The following is a 20,173-nucleotide window of genomic DNA, read 5'->3' as shown; positions in this document are numbered from 1 at the left end:
AAACCAAACATACCCAGTTCCAGCAACCATTCATCAAATGGTTTAGTCTCATTCTAAGTTGCTCTAATTGTCTCCCTGGGATACTATCTTATGTGTGTGTGTGTGTGTGTAATTTTTTACCCTTTGTGTGTGTAGAGAGAGAGAGAGAGAGAGAGAGAGGGAGGAAGAGAGAGAGGGAGCGAGGGAGTGGGGAAGAGAGAGGGAAGGAGGGAGAGAGGAGAGAGGGAGGGAGGAAGAGAGGGGGGAAGAGAGAGGGAAGGAGCAAGAGAGGAAGAGAGAGAGGGAGGGAGGAAGAGAGGAGAAGAGAGAGGAGGAAGAGAGGAAGAGGGAGGGAGAGAGAGGGAGGAGGAAGAGGAAGAGAGAGATGGAGGGAGGGAGAGAGAGGGAGGGGGAAGAGAGAGGGAGGAGGAAGAGAGGAAGTGAGAGGGAGGGAGGAAGAGAGAGGAAGAGAGAGGGAGGGAGGAAGAGAGGGAGGGAGGAAGAGAGAGGGAGGGAAGAAGAGGGGGGGAAGAGAGAGAGAGAAGTTTTAAAATAAAGGGGCCGTGATAGCTCAGGCTGTTAAGAAGCCTGTTATTAGAACACAGAGCCTGCAATTACTGCAGGTTCAAGCCCGGCCCAAGGTTGACTCAGCCTTCCATCCTTTATAAGGTAGGTAAAATGAGGACCCAGATTGTTGGGGGGGGCAATAAGTTGACTTTGTAAATATACAAATAGAATGAGACTATTGCCTTATACACTGTAAGCCGCCCTGAGTCTTCGGAGAACGGCGGGGTATAAATGTAAACAAAAAAAAAATTAATTTAGCCTGAGGATTCAGCAGATTTTAGGCCACTTCTGAATTTTCAACCTGAATCCGACTTGTGTTTTTAAAATATATATTCCAGTGCCTGACCTTCCTTTCATGTGTTTCAAAGAGATGACACAGATTATAATAAGATGCTGTCTTTCTGCTGAATCAGAAAAAAATACATACTTAAAAATATAGCTGGAGTGAGAATGAGGCTGTAGGTTGCTTTTAAATATGATTTATTGTTTATTCAAATCCCTTCTTTATTATTTTTGAAAATGACTCCAGGTCGCGAACAGATCCAACATATCTTCCTCCTTGTTTTCCCCACGACAACCCTGTGAGGTGGGTTGGGGTGAGCGGGAAGGGCTGTCCCAAAGTCACTTTTCATTCATGAGGCAGGACTAGAACTCATCATTTCCTGGTGAGTGGCCCAAAATAAGTCAGCAGGCCTTCATGCTTAAGGAGGGACTAGAATTCACAGCCTCCTAGTTGATCGGCCCAGCCTCACTCAACTGGCTTTCATGCCTAAGGCAGAACTAGAACTCACCATCTCCTGGTGATCGGCCCAAAGTTACCCAGCCGGCTTTCATGCCTAAGGCAGGATTAGAACTCACCATCTCCTGGTGATGGGCCCAAAGTCATCCAGCCGGCTTTCATGCCTAAGGCGGGACTAGAACTCACCATCTCCTGGTGATGGGCCCAAAGTCACCCAGCCGGCTTTCATGCCTAGGGCGGGACTAGAACTCCCAGCCTCGTGATTTTGAGCCTGGTACCTTTGCCACTAGACCAAACTGGCTGTCCAATCTATGATGGATTTGACGTCCATTTCATTTTTTTGTATTTTTATCTTTCCTTGATAAAGGACACCTTCCCCACGTAGAACAGGAAAATAGCAATTTTACGGTGCGTTGATGGGCTCTGCTGTGCCCCTGAAGCCATCTGCTTGGGCGTGGGGTTGGACTAGATGACCTACAAGGCCCCTTCGAACTCCATTCATTTGTAATCTGAAGCCAACCACAGCTCATCCTCTCCAGCAGCTGCCCTCTGCTGCCCCCAGGTGGCACATCCTGAAATGTGCACCTTGAGCACTACGGTTTGGGTTTGTCCCTGGTAAAAGCAGCCACATAAATGTCCACTATGGCAATAAGCAGCAGTGGGTGAAAAAAAGGAGGCAGTGGAGCCCAATGGTTGGACTCAGTGGACGGAGAACTTCAGGGGCAGCAGATTGTGCGCACTGCCCGAGGGTTGCACAGAGTTTGACACTTTCAGAGGGGTGGACTTCAATTCCCAGAAATCCTCAGCCAGCATTCTTGCTGGGGGATTCTGGGAGTGGAAGTCCTCCCCTCTTAAAGCATGGCTGGCTGGGGGATTCTGGGAGTGGAAGTCCACCCCTCTTAAAGCAGGCTGGCTGGGGAATTCTGGGAGTGCAAGTCCATCCCTCTTAAAGCATGCTGGCTGGGGAATTCTGGGAGTGGAAGTCCTCCCCTCTTAAAGCATGGCTGGCTGGGGGATTCTGGGAGCGGAAATCCACCCCTCTTAAAGCAGGCTGGCTGGGGGATTGTGGGAGTGGAAGTCCTCCCCTCTTAAAGCATGCTGGCTGGGGAATTCTGGGAGTGGAAGTCCTCCCCTCTTAAAGCATGGCTGGCTGGGGGATTCTGGGAGTGGAAGTCCACCCCTCTTAAAGCAGGCTGGCTGGGGGATTCTGGGAGTGGAAGTCCACCCATTTTAAAGCATGCTGGCTGAGGGATTCTGGGAGTGGAAGTCCTCCCCTCTTAAACCATCCTGGCTAGGGGATTCTGGGAGTGGAAGTCCACCCCTCTTAAAGCAGGCTGGCTGGGGAATTCTGGGAGTGGAAGTCCACCCCTCTTAAAGCAGGCTGGCTGGGGAATTCTGGGAGTGGAAGTCTTCCTCTCTTAAAGCATTGCTGGCTGGGGGATTCTGGGAGTGGAAGTCCACCCCTCTTAAAGCAGGCTGGCTGGGGAATTCTGGGAGTGGAAGTCCACCCCTCTTAAAGCAGGCTGGCTGGGGAATTCTGGGAGTGGAAGTCTTCCTCTCTTAAAGCATTGCTGGCTGGGGGATTCTGGGAGTGGACGTCCTCCCCTCTTAAAGCATTGCTGGCTGGGGGATTCTGGGAGTGGAAGTCCTCCCCTCTTAAAGCAGGCTGGCTGGGGGATTCTGGGAGTGGAAGTCCTCCCCTCTTAAACCATCCTGGCTAGGGGATTCTGGGAGTGGAAGTCCACCCCTCTTAAAGCAGGCTGGCTGGGGAATTCTGGGAGTGGAAGTCTTCCCCTCTTAAAGCATTGCTGGCTGGGGGATTCTGGGAGTGGAAGTCCTCCCCTCTTAAATCATCCTGGCTGGGGGATTCTGGGAGTGGAAGTCCACCCCTCTTAAAGCAGGGTGGCTGGGGGATTCTGGGAGTGGAAGCCCACCCCTCTTAAAGCATGGCTGGCTGGGGGATTCTGGGAGCGAAAGTCCACCCCTCTTAAAGCAGGCTGGCTGGGGGATTCTGGGAGTGGAAGCCCACCCCTCTTAAAGCATGGCTGGCTGGGGGATTCTGGGAGCGAAAGTCCATCCTTCTTAAAGTGTCCACGTTTGAAAACACCATCCTAAACTCTGAGAACTTTTCCGCCCTCTTTCTGCCTATGTGGGGGCTCAGGGGACCCTCCTATGCCACGTACAACTCCCCATTTTTATTTTTATTTTTATTTATATCCCGCCCTTCTCCGAAGACTCAGGGCGGCTTACACTATGTCAAGCAATAGTCTTCATCCTATTTATATATTTATATACAAAGTCAGCTTATTGCCCCCAACAATCTGGGTCCTCATTGTACCTACCTCATAAAGGATGGAAGGCTGAGTCAACCTTGGGCCTGGTGGGGCTTGAACTTGCAGTAATTGCAAGCAGCTGTGTTAATAACAGACAGACTTAGTCTGCTGAGCCACCAGAGGCCCTTTTTAAACCCAACCCCCCTTGCTGCTGAGAGTAATTCCAGCAGCTTCCCAGCCATGCCCGATGCCTCTTCAATCAGAAGGGCCGGCATGCAACTCTCTGCCTGCACTAGCACATCACGGAGCCTGGGGGTTGGGTGGGGGCCCTGCCCATCTTAACAAGCCAGCTTACGCAGTTCGGTAGCCCTTTTTCTCTCTCGGAGATTCCGTGTTTTGTTTGAACCGGTTCCTCTCCCAGGCCTGCTCCAGGCCAAGGCCCAAAAGGAGAAGCAGGAGAACGTTTTCTGCAGGCGGAGACAAGTCCAGGGACTTCCCACGGGTGCTGGAAAACTTCTGTTTCATGATCAGAATTGGTCATGGCTAGTCGCTGTTCAGGGTTTGTGGGGGTTTTTTTGGACAGATAGAAGGAAAGGCATATCGGCATGTAAAGACACACACACATATATACACACACACACACACAAACACAAACACACACAAACAAAATGATTATGTGCCATCAAAAAGAAGAGAACAGTGGAAAAGTGAAGAGATCCCAGCAGATGGAAATGTGATTAGAAAAAATATTAGAATGTGCAGAAATGGACAAGCTAACAACTTACAATTAAGGAAAAGAAAGAAAGGGAATATTTTTTTTTTTTACTTATTTTATCAATGGCTAGCTGACAAAAACAGGAGCTAGGAATAGGGAAAAATAGGAAAGAATCAAGGATACAAGGAGGACGTGTGAAATTGGTTAAGCAAATAGTAGGAATGTTATTGATATTAATAATATATACTGATATAAATGCGATGCATACCCTATTTCCCCCAAAATAAGACCTCCCCTGATAATAAGCCCAATCGAGCTTTTGAGCGCATGGCAATAAGGCCAAGCGCTTATTTCAGGGTTCAAAAAAAATATAAGACAGAGTCTTACTTTCAGGGAAACACGGTAGGTAGGTAGGTAGATAGATAGACAGGCAGACAGACAGACTGATAAATAGATGGATGGATATATAGATAGATATAGACAGATGAGAGAGAGATGATGGATGGATGGATGGATCGATGGACGGACTGACAGACAGACAGATGACAGATGGATGGATTGATGGATAGAAATAGATGAGAGACAAATGAGATAGATAGATAGATAGATAGATAGATAGATAGATAGATAGATAGATAGATAGATAGATAGATAGATAGATAGATAGATAGATAGATAGATTCCCTGTTTCCCCCAAAATAAGACCTCCCCTGATAATAAGCCCAATCGGGCTTTTGAACCCATGGCAATAAGGCGGAGCACTTATTTCAGGGTTCAAAAAAAAGACCCTGTCTTATTTTTCGAGGAAACACAGTATGTATGTATGTAGGTAGGTAGGTAGGTAGGTTTTTACGACCTTCTGACAAGCAAAGTCCATGGGGGAGCCCAATTCACTTAATGGTGTGACTGATTTAACAACTGCTGTGGTTCACTTAACGATGGTGGCAGGAAAGGTCATAAAATGCAGCAAAGCTCACTTAAATAATGTCTCACTTAGCAGCCAAAATGTTGGGCTTAATTGTGGTTGTAAATTGACAACCACAGTTTGGTCTATTAGTTAAGGTGGTGAAGGCAACAGGCCAGCAAGCAGGAGCCGGTGAGTTCTAGTCCCACTTTAGCCATGAAAGCCAGCTGGGTGACTTTGGGCCAAACATCAGGAGGCTGTGAGTTCTAGTCCTGCTTCAGCTGTGAAAACCAACTCGGTGACTTTGGGCTACACATCGGGAGGCTGTGAGTTCTAATCCTGCCTTAGGCATGAAAGCCATAGTCCAGTATCTTCCTACCGTGTTTCCTCGAAAATAAGACCCTGTCTGATATTTTTTTGAACTCCGAAATAAGCGCTCGGCCTTATTTTTGGGGAGGTCTTATTATTTGGGGGCGCGTGGAGCAAGACGGGGATCCTCTTGTCGTCTTACCTGATTTCCAGCTCCGTCTCCCTAACCCTAACCAGAGGAAATGGCGGGGACCAGTTGTGTATGCGGTTAAATATTTTTGGGGAGGGTTCATTTTCAGGGGAGGGCTTATTTTTGGGGAAACATGGTAGGAAGTTCTGGGTCTGCTTTAGCTGGTGAAAACTTGGTAAAGCTTTATCCCCCTTTCAGAGAAAGGGAAGTATAGGATCTGAAACATTTTGAGACTCAGAATCGCCCTTCCCCTTCCTCTATCTGGTGCCCATGGAGAAAATCTACCTGTGGGTTGCAGACCCCCTGCCCTAACCAGAGGAAACGGCAGGGACCGGCGGCGCATGCATTTAAATATTTTCGGGGAGGTCTTATTTTTGGGGGGTGGGGGGGCTTATTTTAGCGCATGCACTCAAAAGCCTGATTGGGCTTATTATCCAGGGAGGTCCTATTTTGGGGGAAATGGTAACGATCGGAGGTGGGTTTCAGCAGGTTCTGACCAGTTCTGGAGAACCGGTAGCAGAAATTTTGAGTAGTTTGGAGAACCGGTAGTAAAAATTCTGACTGGCCCCGCCCCAATTTATTCTCTGCCTCCCAAGTCCCAGCTGATTGAGAGGAAATGGGGATTTTTGCAGTAACCTTCCCCTGGAGTGGGGAGGGAATGGAGATTTTGCAGTATCCTTCCACTGCCACGCCCACCAAGCCATGCCATGCCCACAGAACCGGTAGTAGAATAGAATAGAATAGAATAGAATTTTATTGGCCAAGTGTGATTGGACACACAAGGAATTTGTCTTGGTGCATATGCTCTCAGTGTACATAAAAGAAAAGATACGTTCATCAAGGTAGTAAAAAAAAAATTTGAAACCCACCACTGGTAAATGATCTCTGTCTCGTGGGGTTTCTTCGTTGTTCCAATGTTGTGCAAATATAATCCTGGCTGCCGTTAAGACATGCAATATTAAACGTTATACTTTGCTTATCACGTTTTTCTGATATTCTGCCTAAGAAAAACAGTTCATTGATTGTCGGTTTTACCCGGGCATGGATTATGCGCTAAACCCTTTTTCCTTTCCATTCAGGAGGCCGACAGTGGAGAAGACGATGGCCGGTTCCAGCCCAGGAGGTACGTCTTGACACGGGTGCTGAGTGGTTGGGTTTGGGTGGACACAGGCCCACGTCAGCCACGTAAGTGCGGTGCCTTCTGCGAAACTGCCCGTCCAGGGAGGGTGGCCAAATTGGAAGCACGCTGTGAATCTGGCCGCTGCTAGACGGCCCTCTGGCTTCCGTGCCTGGCTGCCAAAGCCACGTGACGGACGGAAGGGTTTTTCCTGCGAATGGCCACGGGACAACGTGGCAGCCCGGGAGAGGCCTGGAGGCAGAACTGTATACGTAGCTCAACGTGGAACCGTGAGGTCCTTGGTGCTCTCTGAGCTTGGTGGTTTTCTTGCAGACGTTCCTTGACCCAACTAGGTAGCGTCATCATTTTCGAGCCTTCGTGGAACTGCCAAAAGGACCGGTGTTATAGATTAGATTTTTTTTTTAATTTCTTTTTGTCACAACAGTATACACGAACAAATGTCATAGATAAAACAGCATATCTTGAAGAATATATATATATATATATAATTAAAAATGTGTAGGTCTTTGGTTATTCGGGTTTTCTCCCGCGTAAAATTGGAAGTGTCTTGGCGACGTTTCGACGAAGTCTCATTCGTCATCTTCAGGCTTCAGCTTCGTGCTTCTGGGAGCAATGTGTGATTGCAGCTGTTTCTTCCTTTTTAACTGCTAGTGGGGGTTTGAACTGATTGGGTGGGAGCTTGGCTGTGCTCTGATTGGATGGGGGTTTTTTTGTGCTCTGATTGGCTAGGGGTGTGTCCTGTTTGGGTGGGGGCTTGGTTGTGCTCAGATTAGTCTGAGGTGCAGGGGGATTTGAGCTGGTGAGCTGCATTGCTGTTGTTTGGCTTCGTGTTCGTGGTCGTGCTACGTTCATAGTGGGTGTCAGTCAAACGTCGCCAAGACACTTCCAATTTTACGCGGGAGAAAACCCGAATAACCAAAGACCTACATACACAAACACCCGCGAAAACCTCAGAAAACAAATTAAAAATATGCATCAACTATATTAATTGGATATAATGAAGGGAACAATAGGACAGGAACGGTAGGCACTTTTGTGCTCTTATGCACATGTGGAGTTGAAGTCCACAAGTCTTAAAGGGACCAAGGTTGGAGACCCCTGTTCTAAAGGATAGAGAGGTTTGTGGAGAGGAGGAGGACGACCACAGGGCTGTACTAAACTAGGATTGCCTAATTTTATTCTTGATATGGGTAGTCCTCAGCTTACGACTGTAGTTGGAACCAGAATTTCCATTGCTAAGCCAGACGGTTGTTAAGTGAGTCGCACCTCATTTTACGTCCTTTTTTTTTAACCGCAATTGCTAAGCAAATAAACGAATCATGCGGTCATGAATAGATTTTGCCACGGGTGTTAAGTGAATCACATAGTCGTTAAATGAATAGAATAGAATAGAATAGAATAGAATAGAATAGAATAGAATAGACCTAGTATCATTAAGTCATAGGTTACAAAAGAGAAGAGAAGAATAGAGTAGAGTAGAGTAGAGTAGAATAGAATAGAATAGAATAGAATAGAATAGAATAGAATAGAATAGAATAGAATTTTTATTGGCCAAGTGTGATTGGACACACAAGGAATTTGTCTTGGTGCAGATGCTCTCAGTGTACATAAAAGAAAAGATACATTCATCAAGGTACAACATTTACAACACAATTGATGGTCAATATATCAATATAAATCATAAGGATTGCCAGCAACAAGTTATAGTCATACAGTCATAAGTGGAAGGAGATGGGTGATGGGAACGATGAGAAGATTAATAGTAGTGCAGATTCAGTAAATAGTTTGACAGTGTTGAGGGAATTATTTGTTTAGCAGAGTGATGGCCTTCGGGGAAAAACTGTTCTTGTGTCTAGTTGTTCTGGTGTGCAGTGCTCTATAGCGTCGTTTTGAGGGTAGGAGTTGAAACAGTTTATGTCCAGGATGCGAGGGATCTGTAAATATTTTCACGGCCCTCTTCTTGATTTGTGCAGTATACAGGTCCTCAATGGAAGGCAGGTTGGTAGCAAATATTTTTTCTGCAGTTCTAATTATCCTCTGAAGTCTGTGTCTGTCTTGTTGGGTTGCAGAACTGAACCATATATATTGAATAAATAAATATATATTTTGAATAAATATATATTTAATAAATAAATAAGCTGAAACAAAATCAGTGGCGATATAAATAAAGTGAATAAAAAATAAATAGAAGCTGAAACAAAATCGGCAGCAATAAATAATGTGAATAAAATAAATAAATCAGTTGAAACAAAACCAGTGATAACCAATATAGGGCTTCCCCAGTGACTCCTTGCCAGAGGCTGGCTGGGAAAGTTGCAAATGGCAATCACATGAGCCCCTCCCCCCCTCGCCCCCGGGGATATGGCGACCATCATAAACCTGAACAAGTTGTATACAAGTCAGTTGCCAATTGCCTGAATTTTGATCATGTGACCATCCTAAGCTCAACAGTCATTAAATTAATGGTTATAAGCGGAGGACTCCCTGTAGGGGTTTTTTTGTGGCTTACCTTTTGTGGGAACGCGGGCCCTTCGATCCAGTGTACAAGTAGTCCTCGAGTTACGACCACAATTGAGACCAAAATTTATATTGTGAAACACTTGTTGAGTTCGTCCCATTTTACGAATATTCCCGCCACCGTTGCTAAAGTGAATTGTTGCCCATGTTAAGTTAGTAACGTGGTTGTTAAGTGAATCCGGCTTCCCCATTGACTTGTCGTAAGTATGAACCACTTGCCAAGCATCTGAATTTTGATCCCGTGACTGCACGGGGAGGCTGCAACGGTCGTAAGTGTGAAAAGCGGTCCTAAGTCCCTTTGGAACTTTGGTCACTAAATGAATGGTTGTAAACCGAGGACTAGCTTTGTACAGTACAAATCCAGAGATGAGAGAGAGAGAGAGGGAGACGGTTCATTTCGGTTCAATGCGTTGTGTGAACTAAGCCCTGGAGGTTTGCAAACTGTCATTTATGGCTTAGTGTGACGTGAAACATATTTATGGGCGATTCAGGGAAAAAAACCCCTGGAAATCAACCCTGCCTTAATGCATAATGGGTGAAACAGAGAGTGCAGCCTATTTTTCTGTTTGGTGCCTCCCAGTTTCTCAGGATCAGGAATGAAAGGTTGGGCGGGTGGAAGAGACAAAAGGAAGATATGGAAATTTTGGATCCAGAGCAGGAGGTGGTTTTTTGGGGGGGGGGGTTGTCTCTTCCTTTGGAGGTTTTGGGAACGTTTGAAACGCATATATCTTAATTTCAGCAAAGCATCTCAGGAGGTGATATGAGACAAATCAAAAAGGATTTAAAAGGATATGAGACAAATTAGAAACGTTGTAAAAAGGATGTTGAGACTCTAGAAAGAGTGCAGAGAAGAGCAACAAAGATGATTAGGAGACTGGAGGCTAAAACATATAATGAACGGTTGCAGGAACTGGGTATGTCTAGTTTAATGAAAAGAAGGACTAGGGGAGATATGATAGCAGTGGTCCAATATCTCTGGGGCTGCCACAAAGAAGAGGGAGTCAGGCTGTTCTCCAAAGCACCTGAGGGTAGAACAAGAAGCAACGGGTGGAAACTAATCAAGGAGAGAAGCCATTGAATACCATTTTATATGGCCCTGGTAAGGCCACACTTGGAATATTGCATTCAGTTTTGGTCACCACAACGCAAAAAAGACACTGAGACTCTAGAAAGAGTGCAGAGAAGAGCAACAAAGATGATTAGGGGACTGGAGGCTAAAACATATGAAGAACGGTTGCAGGAACTGGGTATGTCTCGTTTAATGAAAAGAAGGACTAGGGGAGACATGATAGCAGTCTTCCAATATCTCAGGGGTTGCCACAAAGAAGATTTGGGGGTCAAGCTATTCTCCAAAGCACCTGAGGGCAGGAGAAGAAGCAATGGGTGGAAACTAATCAAGGAGAGAAGCAACTTAGAACTAAGGAGAAATTTCCTGACAGTTAGAACAATCAATAAGTGGAACGACTTGCCTGCAGAAGTTGTGAATGCTCCAACACCGGAAATTTTTAAGAAAATGTTGGATAGCCATTTGTCTGAAATGGTGTAGGGTTTCCTGCCTGGGCAGGGGGTTGGACTAGAAGACCTCCAAGGTCCCTTCCAACTCTGATATTATTATTATTATTATTATTATTATTATTATTATTATTATTATTATTATTATTATTATTATTATTAAAAATAGGAAGGGACGTTGCCAGAGGTGGCATACATGTGCCACCTCCAGCTGCTCTTCTGGGTTTTTGATGCACACACGTGTGCTGGCCATCTTGGTCTTTGCGCGCATCGCAAACCCGAAGACCAGCTGGGCAGTGCGCATGCACGCGCTGGAAACCCAAAGGCCAGGTGGCTTTGGCCATTCCGGTTTGGGCGAAAAAGTTCGCCCTCGCTGCGCTATCACCATTCCCAATAAAACGGTTGTCCAATCTCTTCTTAAAAGCCTCCAAGTCTTCAAGTCTTAAAGGGACCAAGGTTGGAGACCCCTGCTTTGGAGAATAGCTTGACCCCCACCACCACTTCTTTGGAGCAGCCCCTGAGATATTGGAAGAACTGCTATCATGTCCCCTCTAGTCCTTTTTCTCTCTAACGTGGCCAAACCCAATTCCTCATCCCCTTTTGCGACCTTCTGTCCAAAAGGGAAGCCGGATTTGCTTAACAACGGTCTTACTAACGTTCCAACTTGCAGCCGTTCTCTTAAGAACCGCGGCGAGAAAGTTCGGTAAAACGGGGCGAGAAACGTCTCGCTTAGCAGCAGGGCTCCCATCGTGGTCATAAGTCGCGGATCAGCTGTAGTGCCAGCTCAGAGGCGCTGCTGAAGTTTTCCTATGTCAGCATCCCCGATCCGACATTCGGGTACCGCAAATTGAGGATGAGCATTTAAAAAAAAAAAAAACTTCAGAGGATCTTTAAAGTCTGGGGGAGGGAAGAAAGGTAGGCCAAATATTTCCCTGGGAACAAACTATTATCTGCCAATCCAAGGAAGACCCCAGCCCCCCACCCAGAAATTCAATTAATCTTCTTCAGGCCAATTTTTTTCCTGGGGATTTCTCATTATTCCCAGCTTTGCAACAGGAAGTCCGGTCCAGAGGTCAGCTGGCCCATCAGCCACAGACAGCCCTTTCCCATCCCGAGGAAATATTTGAAATATGCCGAAACGGGTTATCTTCCGGAACGCACAAACACACACAAATGCACACAGACACACACAGTTTTGCAGAAAATCTTGTAGGGAACAGCAGAATCAACGTTTCCTTCCTCTGCTTCTCGGTCTTCGTGGTCTCAGCGGGTGCCAAGAAATGAAGGTGTGATTGACGTTGTTATCCGTTCTGCGTCTCTCCCTTTCACACACACACACACACACACACACATAACACACACACACACACACAAACCAAGCAGGCTAGCATTAGCTCATCGGTGGCGGTGGGAAATTCATTCGATAAATAGGGAGTTTGAGGTCTCCGTGCAGATTTTCCAAGCTTTGGGGTGGGGGGCGTAATTTGCAAGACGATTCCTCCGTTTGCAAAAGGTCCCGGGTTCAAGTCCCAGGGTCTCCACTAAAAAAAAAATAATAATAAAAGAAAAGCTTGTGTTGATGTTTAAAACCCAAGAGGCTTGGGGATAAGGGAAGACTGCAGGCCAGTGTTTAAGGGGCTGGGGGCTAAAACATATGAAGAACCGGTTGAAGAAGGATTTGAGTTTTACAAATTTGGTTTTACAGAAAAGGAGGACTGGGGCGGATGGACATGATAGCAGTATTTGAGGGGGCTGCCCCAAAGAAGAGTTGGGGGTCAAGTTATTTTACAAAGCACCAGAAGGCAGGACAAGAAGCGATGGATGGAAAGTAATCAAGGAGAGACGCAACCTGGAATTGAGGAGAAACTTCCTGATAGTGAGGACAATTAACCAGTGGAACAGCCTGCCACCAGAAGTTGTGGGTTCTTCATCACTGGAGGTTTTTTAAAGAAGAAACTGGATGGTCAGTTGTCTGAAATGGTATAGGATCGCTTGAGCAGGGGGCTGGACTAGAAGGCCTCCAAGGTCCCTTCCAGCTCATTCTATTCTGATTATTATTATATTAAGGAGAAACTTCCCAGCAGCAAGGACAATTAACCAGTGGAACAGCTTGCCACCAGAAGTTGTGGGTGCTCCCTCACTGGAGGCTTTTAAGAAGAGATAGTCTCCATGTCTGGAAATGGCATAGGGTCTCCTGCTTGAGAAAAGGGTTGGGCTAGGAGACCTCCGAGGCCCCTTCCAATTATGTTATACTGTTATTCTATAAATCCAGATCAATGAATCAATGCAACAGTTTGCTTCCAGAAAGCTGTGGGTGCTCCCAACATTGGAAGTTTTCAAGAAGAGACTTGTCTGAAATGGTATAAGGTCTCCTGCTTGAGCATGGGGTTGGATTAGAATTCAGGGCTCTCCAACCTGGGTCCCTTTAAGACTTGTGCTGGCTGAGGAACTCTGGGAGTTGAAGTCCCCAAGTCTTAAAGGGACCCAGGTTGGAGAGCCCTGGACTAGATGGCCTCCAAGGCCCCTTCCAACTCTTTGTCTGTTGTTTTTTCAACTTTCTGTGGCAAATTGAAGCTGCGTGGACTTCACAGCTGTGGCTGTGGGGATTCTGGGAACTGAAGCTCACGCAGCGTCAGTTCGCCCCGTTTGAGAAACACGGCCCCGGAGGAATAAACCCGGTTTCTTAACTGTGGAGGCAGGCCCCGTTGTTTTCCCTGAAGTCGACAATTCTCCCTCCAGATGGATCCCCCGAGGGCCTGTTCAAGGCCAGCCGTTGCTGATTTGCACGCAACAGGGTTTGCGATGTGGAATTATTTTTTCAGCAGGCTCTCCACCCAAAAGGCGTAGGTGGAAGTTCCGTGCCACTCCGTCGAGTTCTGAGTAAGACAGGTTGTGCTCGGTTGACCTTAAATGGGCGACTCCTTTTTTGCAAATTCCTGGTGTTTGTTAGGTGGTGAAATGCGCTTGGCATCGATCGGATGCTGAAATGGTATGTTCTGGGTAGTGAGATGGGCGGCGAATGAATGAATGAATGAACGAACGAACAAAAGAGGGGAGGGAGGAAGATTAGAAGGAATTTATTTATTAAATTTTATTTATTTATTAAATTTTTATACCGCCCTTCTCCCGAAGGACTCAGGGCGGTGTACAGCCAGGATAAAACTCAATATATATACAATTAAAACCAGAATTTAAAACGAAGCAAATTGCAAAAAAGGCCGACATTAAAATTTAAAAAATTTAAAACCCTAAGACAATAAAACCCAATTTAAAATAGTAAAAACTATTATGCCAGTCCCGCTTGAATAAATAAATATGTTTTTAGTTCACGGCGAAAGGGCGAAAGGAATGAAGGTGAGAGGGACAAAGAAGGAAAGGGAGGAAGGAAGGAAGGAAGATTGGAAGGAAGGAAGGAAAAGGAAGAGAAAAAGGAAAAAGAGAGAAGAGAGAAAGAAGGTGGAAGGAGGGAGGGGGTAGAAAGAGAAAGATAAAAATAGGAGGGGAAGGGAAGGAAGGAAGGAAGGGAGATGAGAAGGAAGGAAGATGAGAAAGGGGAAGGAAGGGAGGGAAAGGAAGATTGGAAGGAAGGAAAAGGAAGAGAAAAAGGAAAAAGAGAGAAGAGAAAGAAGATGGAAGTAGAAAGAGAAAGGAGAAGAGAAAAATAAGGGGAAGGAAGGGAGGAAGGAAGGAAGGGAGATGACGAGGAAGGAAGATGAGAAAGGGGAAAGAAGAGAGGGGAAGGAAGGTTGGAAGGAAGGAAAAGGAAGAGAAAAAGGAAAAAGAGAGAAGAGAGAAAGAAGATGGAAGTAGAAAGAGAAAGGAGAAGAGAAAAATAAGAGGGGAAGGAAGGGAGGAAGGAAGGAAGGGAGATGAGGAGGAAGGAAGATGAGAAAGGGGAAGGAAGGAGGAAAGGAAGATTGGAAGGAAGGAAAGGAAGAGAAAAGGAAAAGAGAGAAGAGAAGATGGAAGTAGAAGAGAAAGGAGAAGAGAAAAATAAGGAAGGAAGGAGGAAGGAAGGAAGGAGATGAGGAGGAAGGAAGATGAGAAAGGGGAAGGAAGAGAGGGGAAGGAAGGTTGGAACGAAGGAAAAGGAAAAGGAAAAAGAGAAGAGAGAAAGAAGATGGAAGGAGGGAGTAAAAAGAGAAAGGAGAAGAGAAAAATAAGAGAAGGAAGGAAGGAAGGAAGGAAGGAAGGAGATGAGGAGGAAGGAAGATGAGAAAGGGGAAAGAAGAGGGAAGGAAGGTTGGAAGGAAGGAAAAGGAAGAGAAAAGGAAAAGAGAGAAGATGGAAGTAGAAGAAAGGAGAAGAGAGAAAAATAAGAGGGAAGGAAGGAGGAAGGAAGGTTGGAAGGAAGGAAAGGAAGAGAAGGAAAAGGAAGAGAGAAAGAAGATGGAAGGAGGGAGTAAAAAGAGAAAGGAGAAGAGAAAAATAAGAGGAGAAGGAAGGAAGGAAAATGGGAAAGGGAGGGTTGGAGGGAAATAGGCAGAAAAGGAAGTGGGAGGAAGAAAAGGAAAGGGAGTTGGAAGGAAGGAAGGAAGGAAGGAAGGAAGGAAGGAAGGAAGGAAGGAAGGAAGGAAGGAAGGAAGGAAGGAAGGAGAGACAGAGACAAAAAGAAGAAGGAAGGAAGAAAGGAAGATGAGAAAAAAGATGAGAAAGGAACAAAAAAGAGAAGGAAGGAAGCAAGGAAGATGATAAGCAGGCAGGTAGGTACCGTGTCTTATCATTTTGGGGCGCCTGGAGCAAGACGGGGATCCTCTTGCCGTCTTACCTGATTTCTAGCTCTGTCTCCCTAACCCTAACCAAGAGAAAATGGCGGGGACCAGCTGCGCATGCATTTAAATATTTTCAGGGAGGGCTTATTTTCGGAGAAACATGGTAGGTAGGTAGGTAGGTAGGTAAATGACTTAGCCCAGGAGTCTGCAAACTTGGCTCTTTTAAGAAGACTTGTGGACTTCAACTTCCAGAGTTCCTCTGGCTGAGGAAAAGCCAAATTTGCAGACCCCTCCCTGACCTAGCTCACTACATTTTAGCCGTTGTGGGAACGTAGCTCAGGTGGTCAGCTTACGGTTTGGTGTGACCCATGAAAGTGGCTTTTCAAAGAGGCGAGGGAGTCGGGTCTTGCCCAGGGGATGGGCTGCCCATGCCAGCCTCCGGACCCTGGCTGGGACTGCAGCCGACTTTCAGGAAAAGAGCCCAACTTCTCACTCATTGTCCTTAGAGAAACCACCTAGAAATTCCTTGGAAGCGCCTCCTCTCCCATCCCACAACAGGAAGGCTGGCAGCCCTTCAAATGTTTCCCGAGACAAAGGACTTCACGCTAACGATCCTTAGAGATCCTCAGCTCTGTGATATGGGTGGTTGGAGGGAGGGAGGGAGAAAGGGAGGGAGGGAGGAAGGAAGGAAGGAAGGAAAAGAAAGGGAGGGAGGGAGGGAGAGAGGGAGGGGAAGAGAAAGAAAGAAAAAGAAAAGAAAGAAAGGGAGGAGGAGAAAGGGAGGGAGGGAGGAAGGAAGGAAGGAAGGAAAAGAAAGGGAGGGAGGGAGGGAGGGAGGGAGGGGGAAGAGAAAGAAAGAAAAAAGAAAAAGAAAGAAAGGGAGGAGGGAGAAAAGAAAGAAAATACAGAAAAGGAGGCAGTTAGGGAACGAAAAAGAAAAAGAGGAAAAGGAAAAGGATGGAAGATTAGGGAGGGAGAAGAAATTACAGGAAAGGATGGAGTTAGGGAAAGAGAAAGGAAGTGGAAAGGAAGAGGAAAGGAGGAGAAAGAAAGAAAGAAGATAGAAAGCATGGCTGGCTGGGGGATTCTGGGAGTGGAGGTCTTCACCTCTTAAAGCAGGCTGGCTGGGGGATTCTGGGAGTGGAAGTCCACCTATCTGAAAGCATGCTGGCTGAGGGATTCTGGGAGTGAAAGTCCACCCATCTTAAAGCATGCTGGCTAGGGAATTCTGGGAGTGGAAGTCCTCCGTTCTTAAAGCATGCTGGCTGGGGAATTCTGGGAGTGGAAGTCCTCCCCTCTTAAAGCATGCTGGCTGGGGAATTCTGGGAGTGGAAGTCCTCCCCTCTTAAAGCATGCTGGCTGGGGAATTCTGGGAGTGGAAGTCCTCCCCTCTTAAAGCAGGCTGGCTGGGGAATTCTGGGAGTGGAAGTCCTCCTCTTAAAGCAGGCTGGCTGGGGATTCTGGGAGGAAGTCCTCCCTCTTAAAGCATGCTGGCTGGGGATTCTGGGAGTGAAGTCCTCCCCTTAAAGCAGGCTGGCTGGGGAATTCTGGGAGTGGAAGTCCAGTCCTCTTAAAGCAGGCTGGCTGGGGATTCTGGGAGTGAAGTCCTCCTCTTAAAGCATGGCTGGCTGGGGAATTCTGGGAGTGAAGTCCTCCTCTTAAAGCATGCTGGCTGGGGAATTCTGGGAGGAAGTCCTCTCTTAAAGCAGGCTGGCTGGGGAATTCTGGGAGTGAAGTCCTCTTAAAGCAGGCTGGCTGGGGATTCTGGGAGTGAAGTCCTCCTCTTAAATCAGGCTGGCTGGGGAATTCTGGGAGTGGAAGTCCACCCTCTTAAAGCATGGCTGGCTGGGGGATTCTGGGAGTGGAAGTCCTCCCCTCTTAAAGCATGGCTGGCTCGGGGATTCTGGGAGTGGAAGTCCTTCCCTCTTAAAGCAGGCTGGCTGGGGGATTCTGGGAGTGGAAGTCCTCCCCTCTTAAAGCATGGCTGGCTCGGGGATTCTGGGAGTGGAAGTCCTCCCCTCTTAAAGCATGGCTGGCTGGGGGATTCTGGGAGTGGAAGTCTTCCCCTCTTAAAGCAGGCTGGCTGGGGGATTCTGGGAGTGGAAGTCCACCCTCTTAAAGCAGGCTGGCTGGGGGATTCTGGGAGTGGAAGTCCTCCCCTCTTAAAGAAGGCTGGCTGAGGAATTCTGGGAGTGGAAGTCCTCCCCTCTTAAAGCATGCTGGCTGGGGAATTCTGGGAGTGGAAGTCCACCCATCTTAAAGCAGGCTGGCTGGGGAATTCTGGGAGTGGAAGTCCTCCCCTCTTAAAGCATCTGGCTGGGGGATTCTGGGAGTGGAAGTCCTCCCCTCTTAAAGCAGGCTGGCTGGGGAATTCTGGGAGTGGAAGTCCTCCCCTCTTAAAGCAGGCTGGCTGGGGAATTCTGGGAGTGGAAGTCCTCCCCTCTTAAAGCAGGCTGGCTGGGGAATTCTGGGAGTGGAAGTCCTCCCCTCTTAAAGCAGGCTGGCTGGGGGATTATGGGAGTGGAAGTCCTCCCCTCTTAAAGAAGGCTGGCTGAGGAATTCTGGGAGTGGAAGTCCTCCCCTCTTAAAGAAGGCTGGCTGGGGGATTATGGGAGTGGAAGTCCTCCCCTCTTAAAGCAGGCTGGCTGGGGAATTCTGGGAGTGGAAGTCCTCCCCTCTTAAAGCAGGCTGGCTGGGGAATTCTGGGAGTGGAAGCCCTCCCCTCTTAAAGCAGGCTGGCTGGGGAATTCTGGGAGTGGAAGCCCTCCCCTCTTAAAGCAGGCTGGCTGGGGAATTCTGGGAGTGGAAGTCCATCCCTCTTAAAGCAGGCTGGCTGGGGGATTCTGGGAGTGGAAGCCCTCCTCTTAAAGCAGGCTGGCTGGGGATTCTGGGGTGGAAGTCCTCCTCTTAAAGCAGGCTGGCTGGGGAATTCTGGGAGTGGAAGTCCTCCCCTCTTAAAGCAGGCTGGCTGGGGGATTCTGGGAGTGGAAGTCCTCCCCTCTTAAAACAAGCTGGCTGGGGAATTCTGGGAATGGAAGTCCTCCCCTCTTAAAGCATGCTGGCTGGGGGATTCTGAGAGTGGAAGTCCTCCCCTATTAAAGCAGACTGGCTGGGGGATTCTGGGAGTCGGAGTCCATCCCTCTTAAAGCATGCTGGCTGGGGAATTCTGGGAGTGGAAGTCCTCCCCTCTTAAAGCAGGCTGGCTGGGGGATTCTGGGAGTTGAAGTCCTCCCCTCTTAAAACAAGCTGGCTGGGGAATTCTGGGAATGGAAGTCCTCCTTTCTTAAAACAAGTTGGCTGGGGAATTCTGGGAATGGAAGTCCTCCCCTCTTAAAGCAGGCTGGCTGGGGGATTCTGGGCGTGGAAGTCCCCCCCTCTTAAAGCAGGCTGGCTGGGGGATTCTGGGAGTGGAAGTCCTCCCCTCTTAAAGCATGCTGGCTGGGGGATTCTGGGAGTGGAAGTCCTCCCCTCTTAAAGCAGGCTGGCTGGGGGATTCTGGGCGTGGAAGTCCCCCCCTCTTAAAGCAGGCTGGCTGGGGGATTCTGGGCGTGGAAGTCCCCCCCTCTTAAAGCAGGCTGGCTGGGGGATTCTGGGAGTGGAAGTCCTCCCCTCTTAAAGCATGCTGGCTGGGGGATTCTGGGAGTGGAAGTCCTCCCCTCTTAAAGCAGGCTGGCTGGGGAATTCTGGGAGTGGAAGTCCTCCCCTCTTAAAGCGGCCAAGGCTGGAGACGGCTGCCGAGGGTCCTGCGGCGTTGGGGCAGCGGGCGGCGGGCGCTTGGCTCTCCCAAAGCGAGGGGCCCCGAGCATCCTGCCTGTCCCTGGCCGGAGGAGGTCGCTGCTTGCCGGCTTGCCGGGGCGGTGCTGCTTGCGAGGGCTGCCCGCTCCGCCTTCCTCTCCTCCTCGTGGCCGGCGAAGGGGCGGCCCTGGCCGGCCGGGCGTTGGGCAGGCTCGCCCTTGCGCACTCCAAACCCGGCGGCCGCCGAAGCCGCAACCGGTCCGGAGGAAGCTCCCGAACCTCTCTGGCGCAAAAGGCGCGCAAGCCCGGCGCCCGGCCGCCCATGAGCCCGCGGGGAGCGCGGCGGAGACAGGCAGGAGGAGGCGGCAACGGGGGCGGCCGCCCACCTTGCGCCCCGGCCTGCCCGCTCTGCCCCTCCGGCTGGCCCGGCCACCCCGCGCCCAAGATGATCCCCCACTTCTCGGCCGACGCCGTCATCTCGCAGAACGCCATCAACCAGCTGTGAGTCCCGGCTGGGGCGGGGGTCGCGCCTCTCCCCCTTCTCTCTCTCCCCTCCAGGCTTCCTCCGCCGCCCAGCCGGCCTTGCCCGACTTCGGGGCCCGGGGGGGGGGGTCGCAGAGCGCCATGGAGCCGCTTTGAGTCCAGGCTGGGGCGGGGGTCCCACTCGAGGCTTCCTCCGCAAGCCAGGCTTTCCTTCCTCTCTTTCCCCCTACTTGTGCCCTGGAGGGGGGGGAGGCTCGGGGGTTCGGGGGGGGAAACCAGGGGATGGTCGCTGTGGGTCTCGGGAGGGGCCAGGTTGGGGCAGGGTCGCGCCTCTCCCCTCTCTCTCTCCCTCCAGGCTTCCTCCGCCGCCCAGCCGGCCTTGCCCGACTTCGGGGCTCGG

The 20,173-nt window shown here is 48.8% G+C and overlaps 1 protein-coding gene across 2 annotated transcripts in view; it reads left to right on the top strand.

Annotated features, from left to right (window-relative positions):
• Positions 1-20,173, top strand: part of SSH2 (slingshot protein phosphatase 2) — a 182,665-nt gene that overhangs the window by 77,896 nt on the left and 84,596 nt on the right. Inside the window, exon 2 of one of the 2 annotated variants that reach the window (XM_058163969.1) lies at positions 6,756-6,799. In XM_058163969.1, coding sequence (XP_058019952.1) covers positions 6,756-6,799 — 44 coding nt within the window. Of the gene's footprint in view, positions 1-6,755; positions 6,800-19,174; positions 19,792-20,173 lie in introns of those variants that run through there. The other variant, XM_058163968.1, reaches the window with a different exon arrangement.

This window comes from Ahaetulla prasina, chromosome 1 (assembly GCF_028640845.1).
Source record: "Ahaetulla prasina isolate Xishuangbanna chromosome 1, ASM2864084v1, whole genome shotgun sequence".
Classification (NCBI taxonomy): Eukaryota; Metazoa; Chordata; class Lepidosauria; order Squamata; family Colubridae; genus Ahaetulla; species Ahaetulla prasina.
Note: the sequence above shows the minus strand (reverse complement) of the source record. Positions and strands in the feature narration are given on the sequence as shown.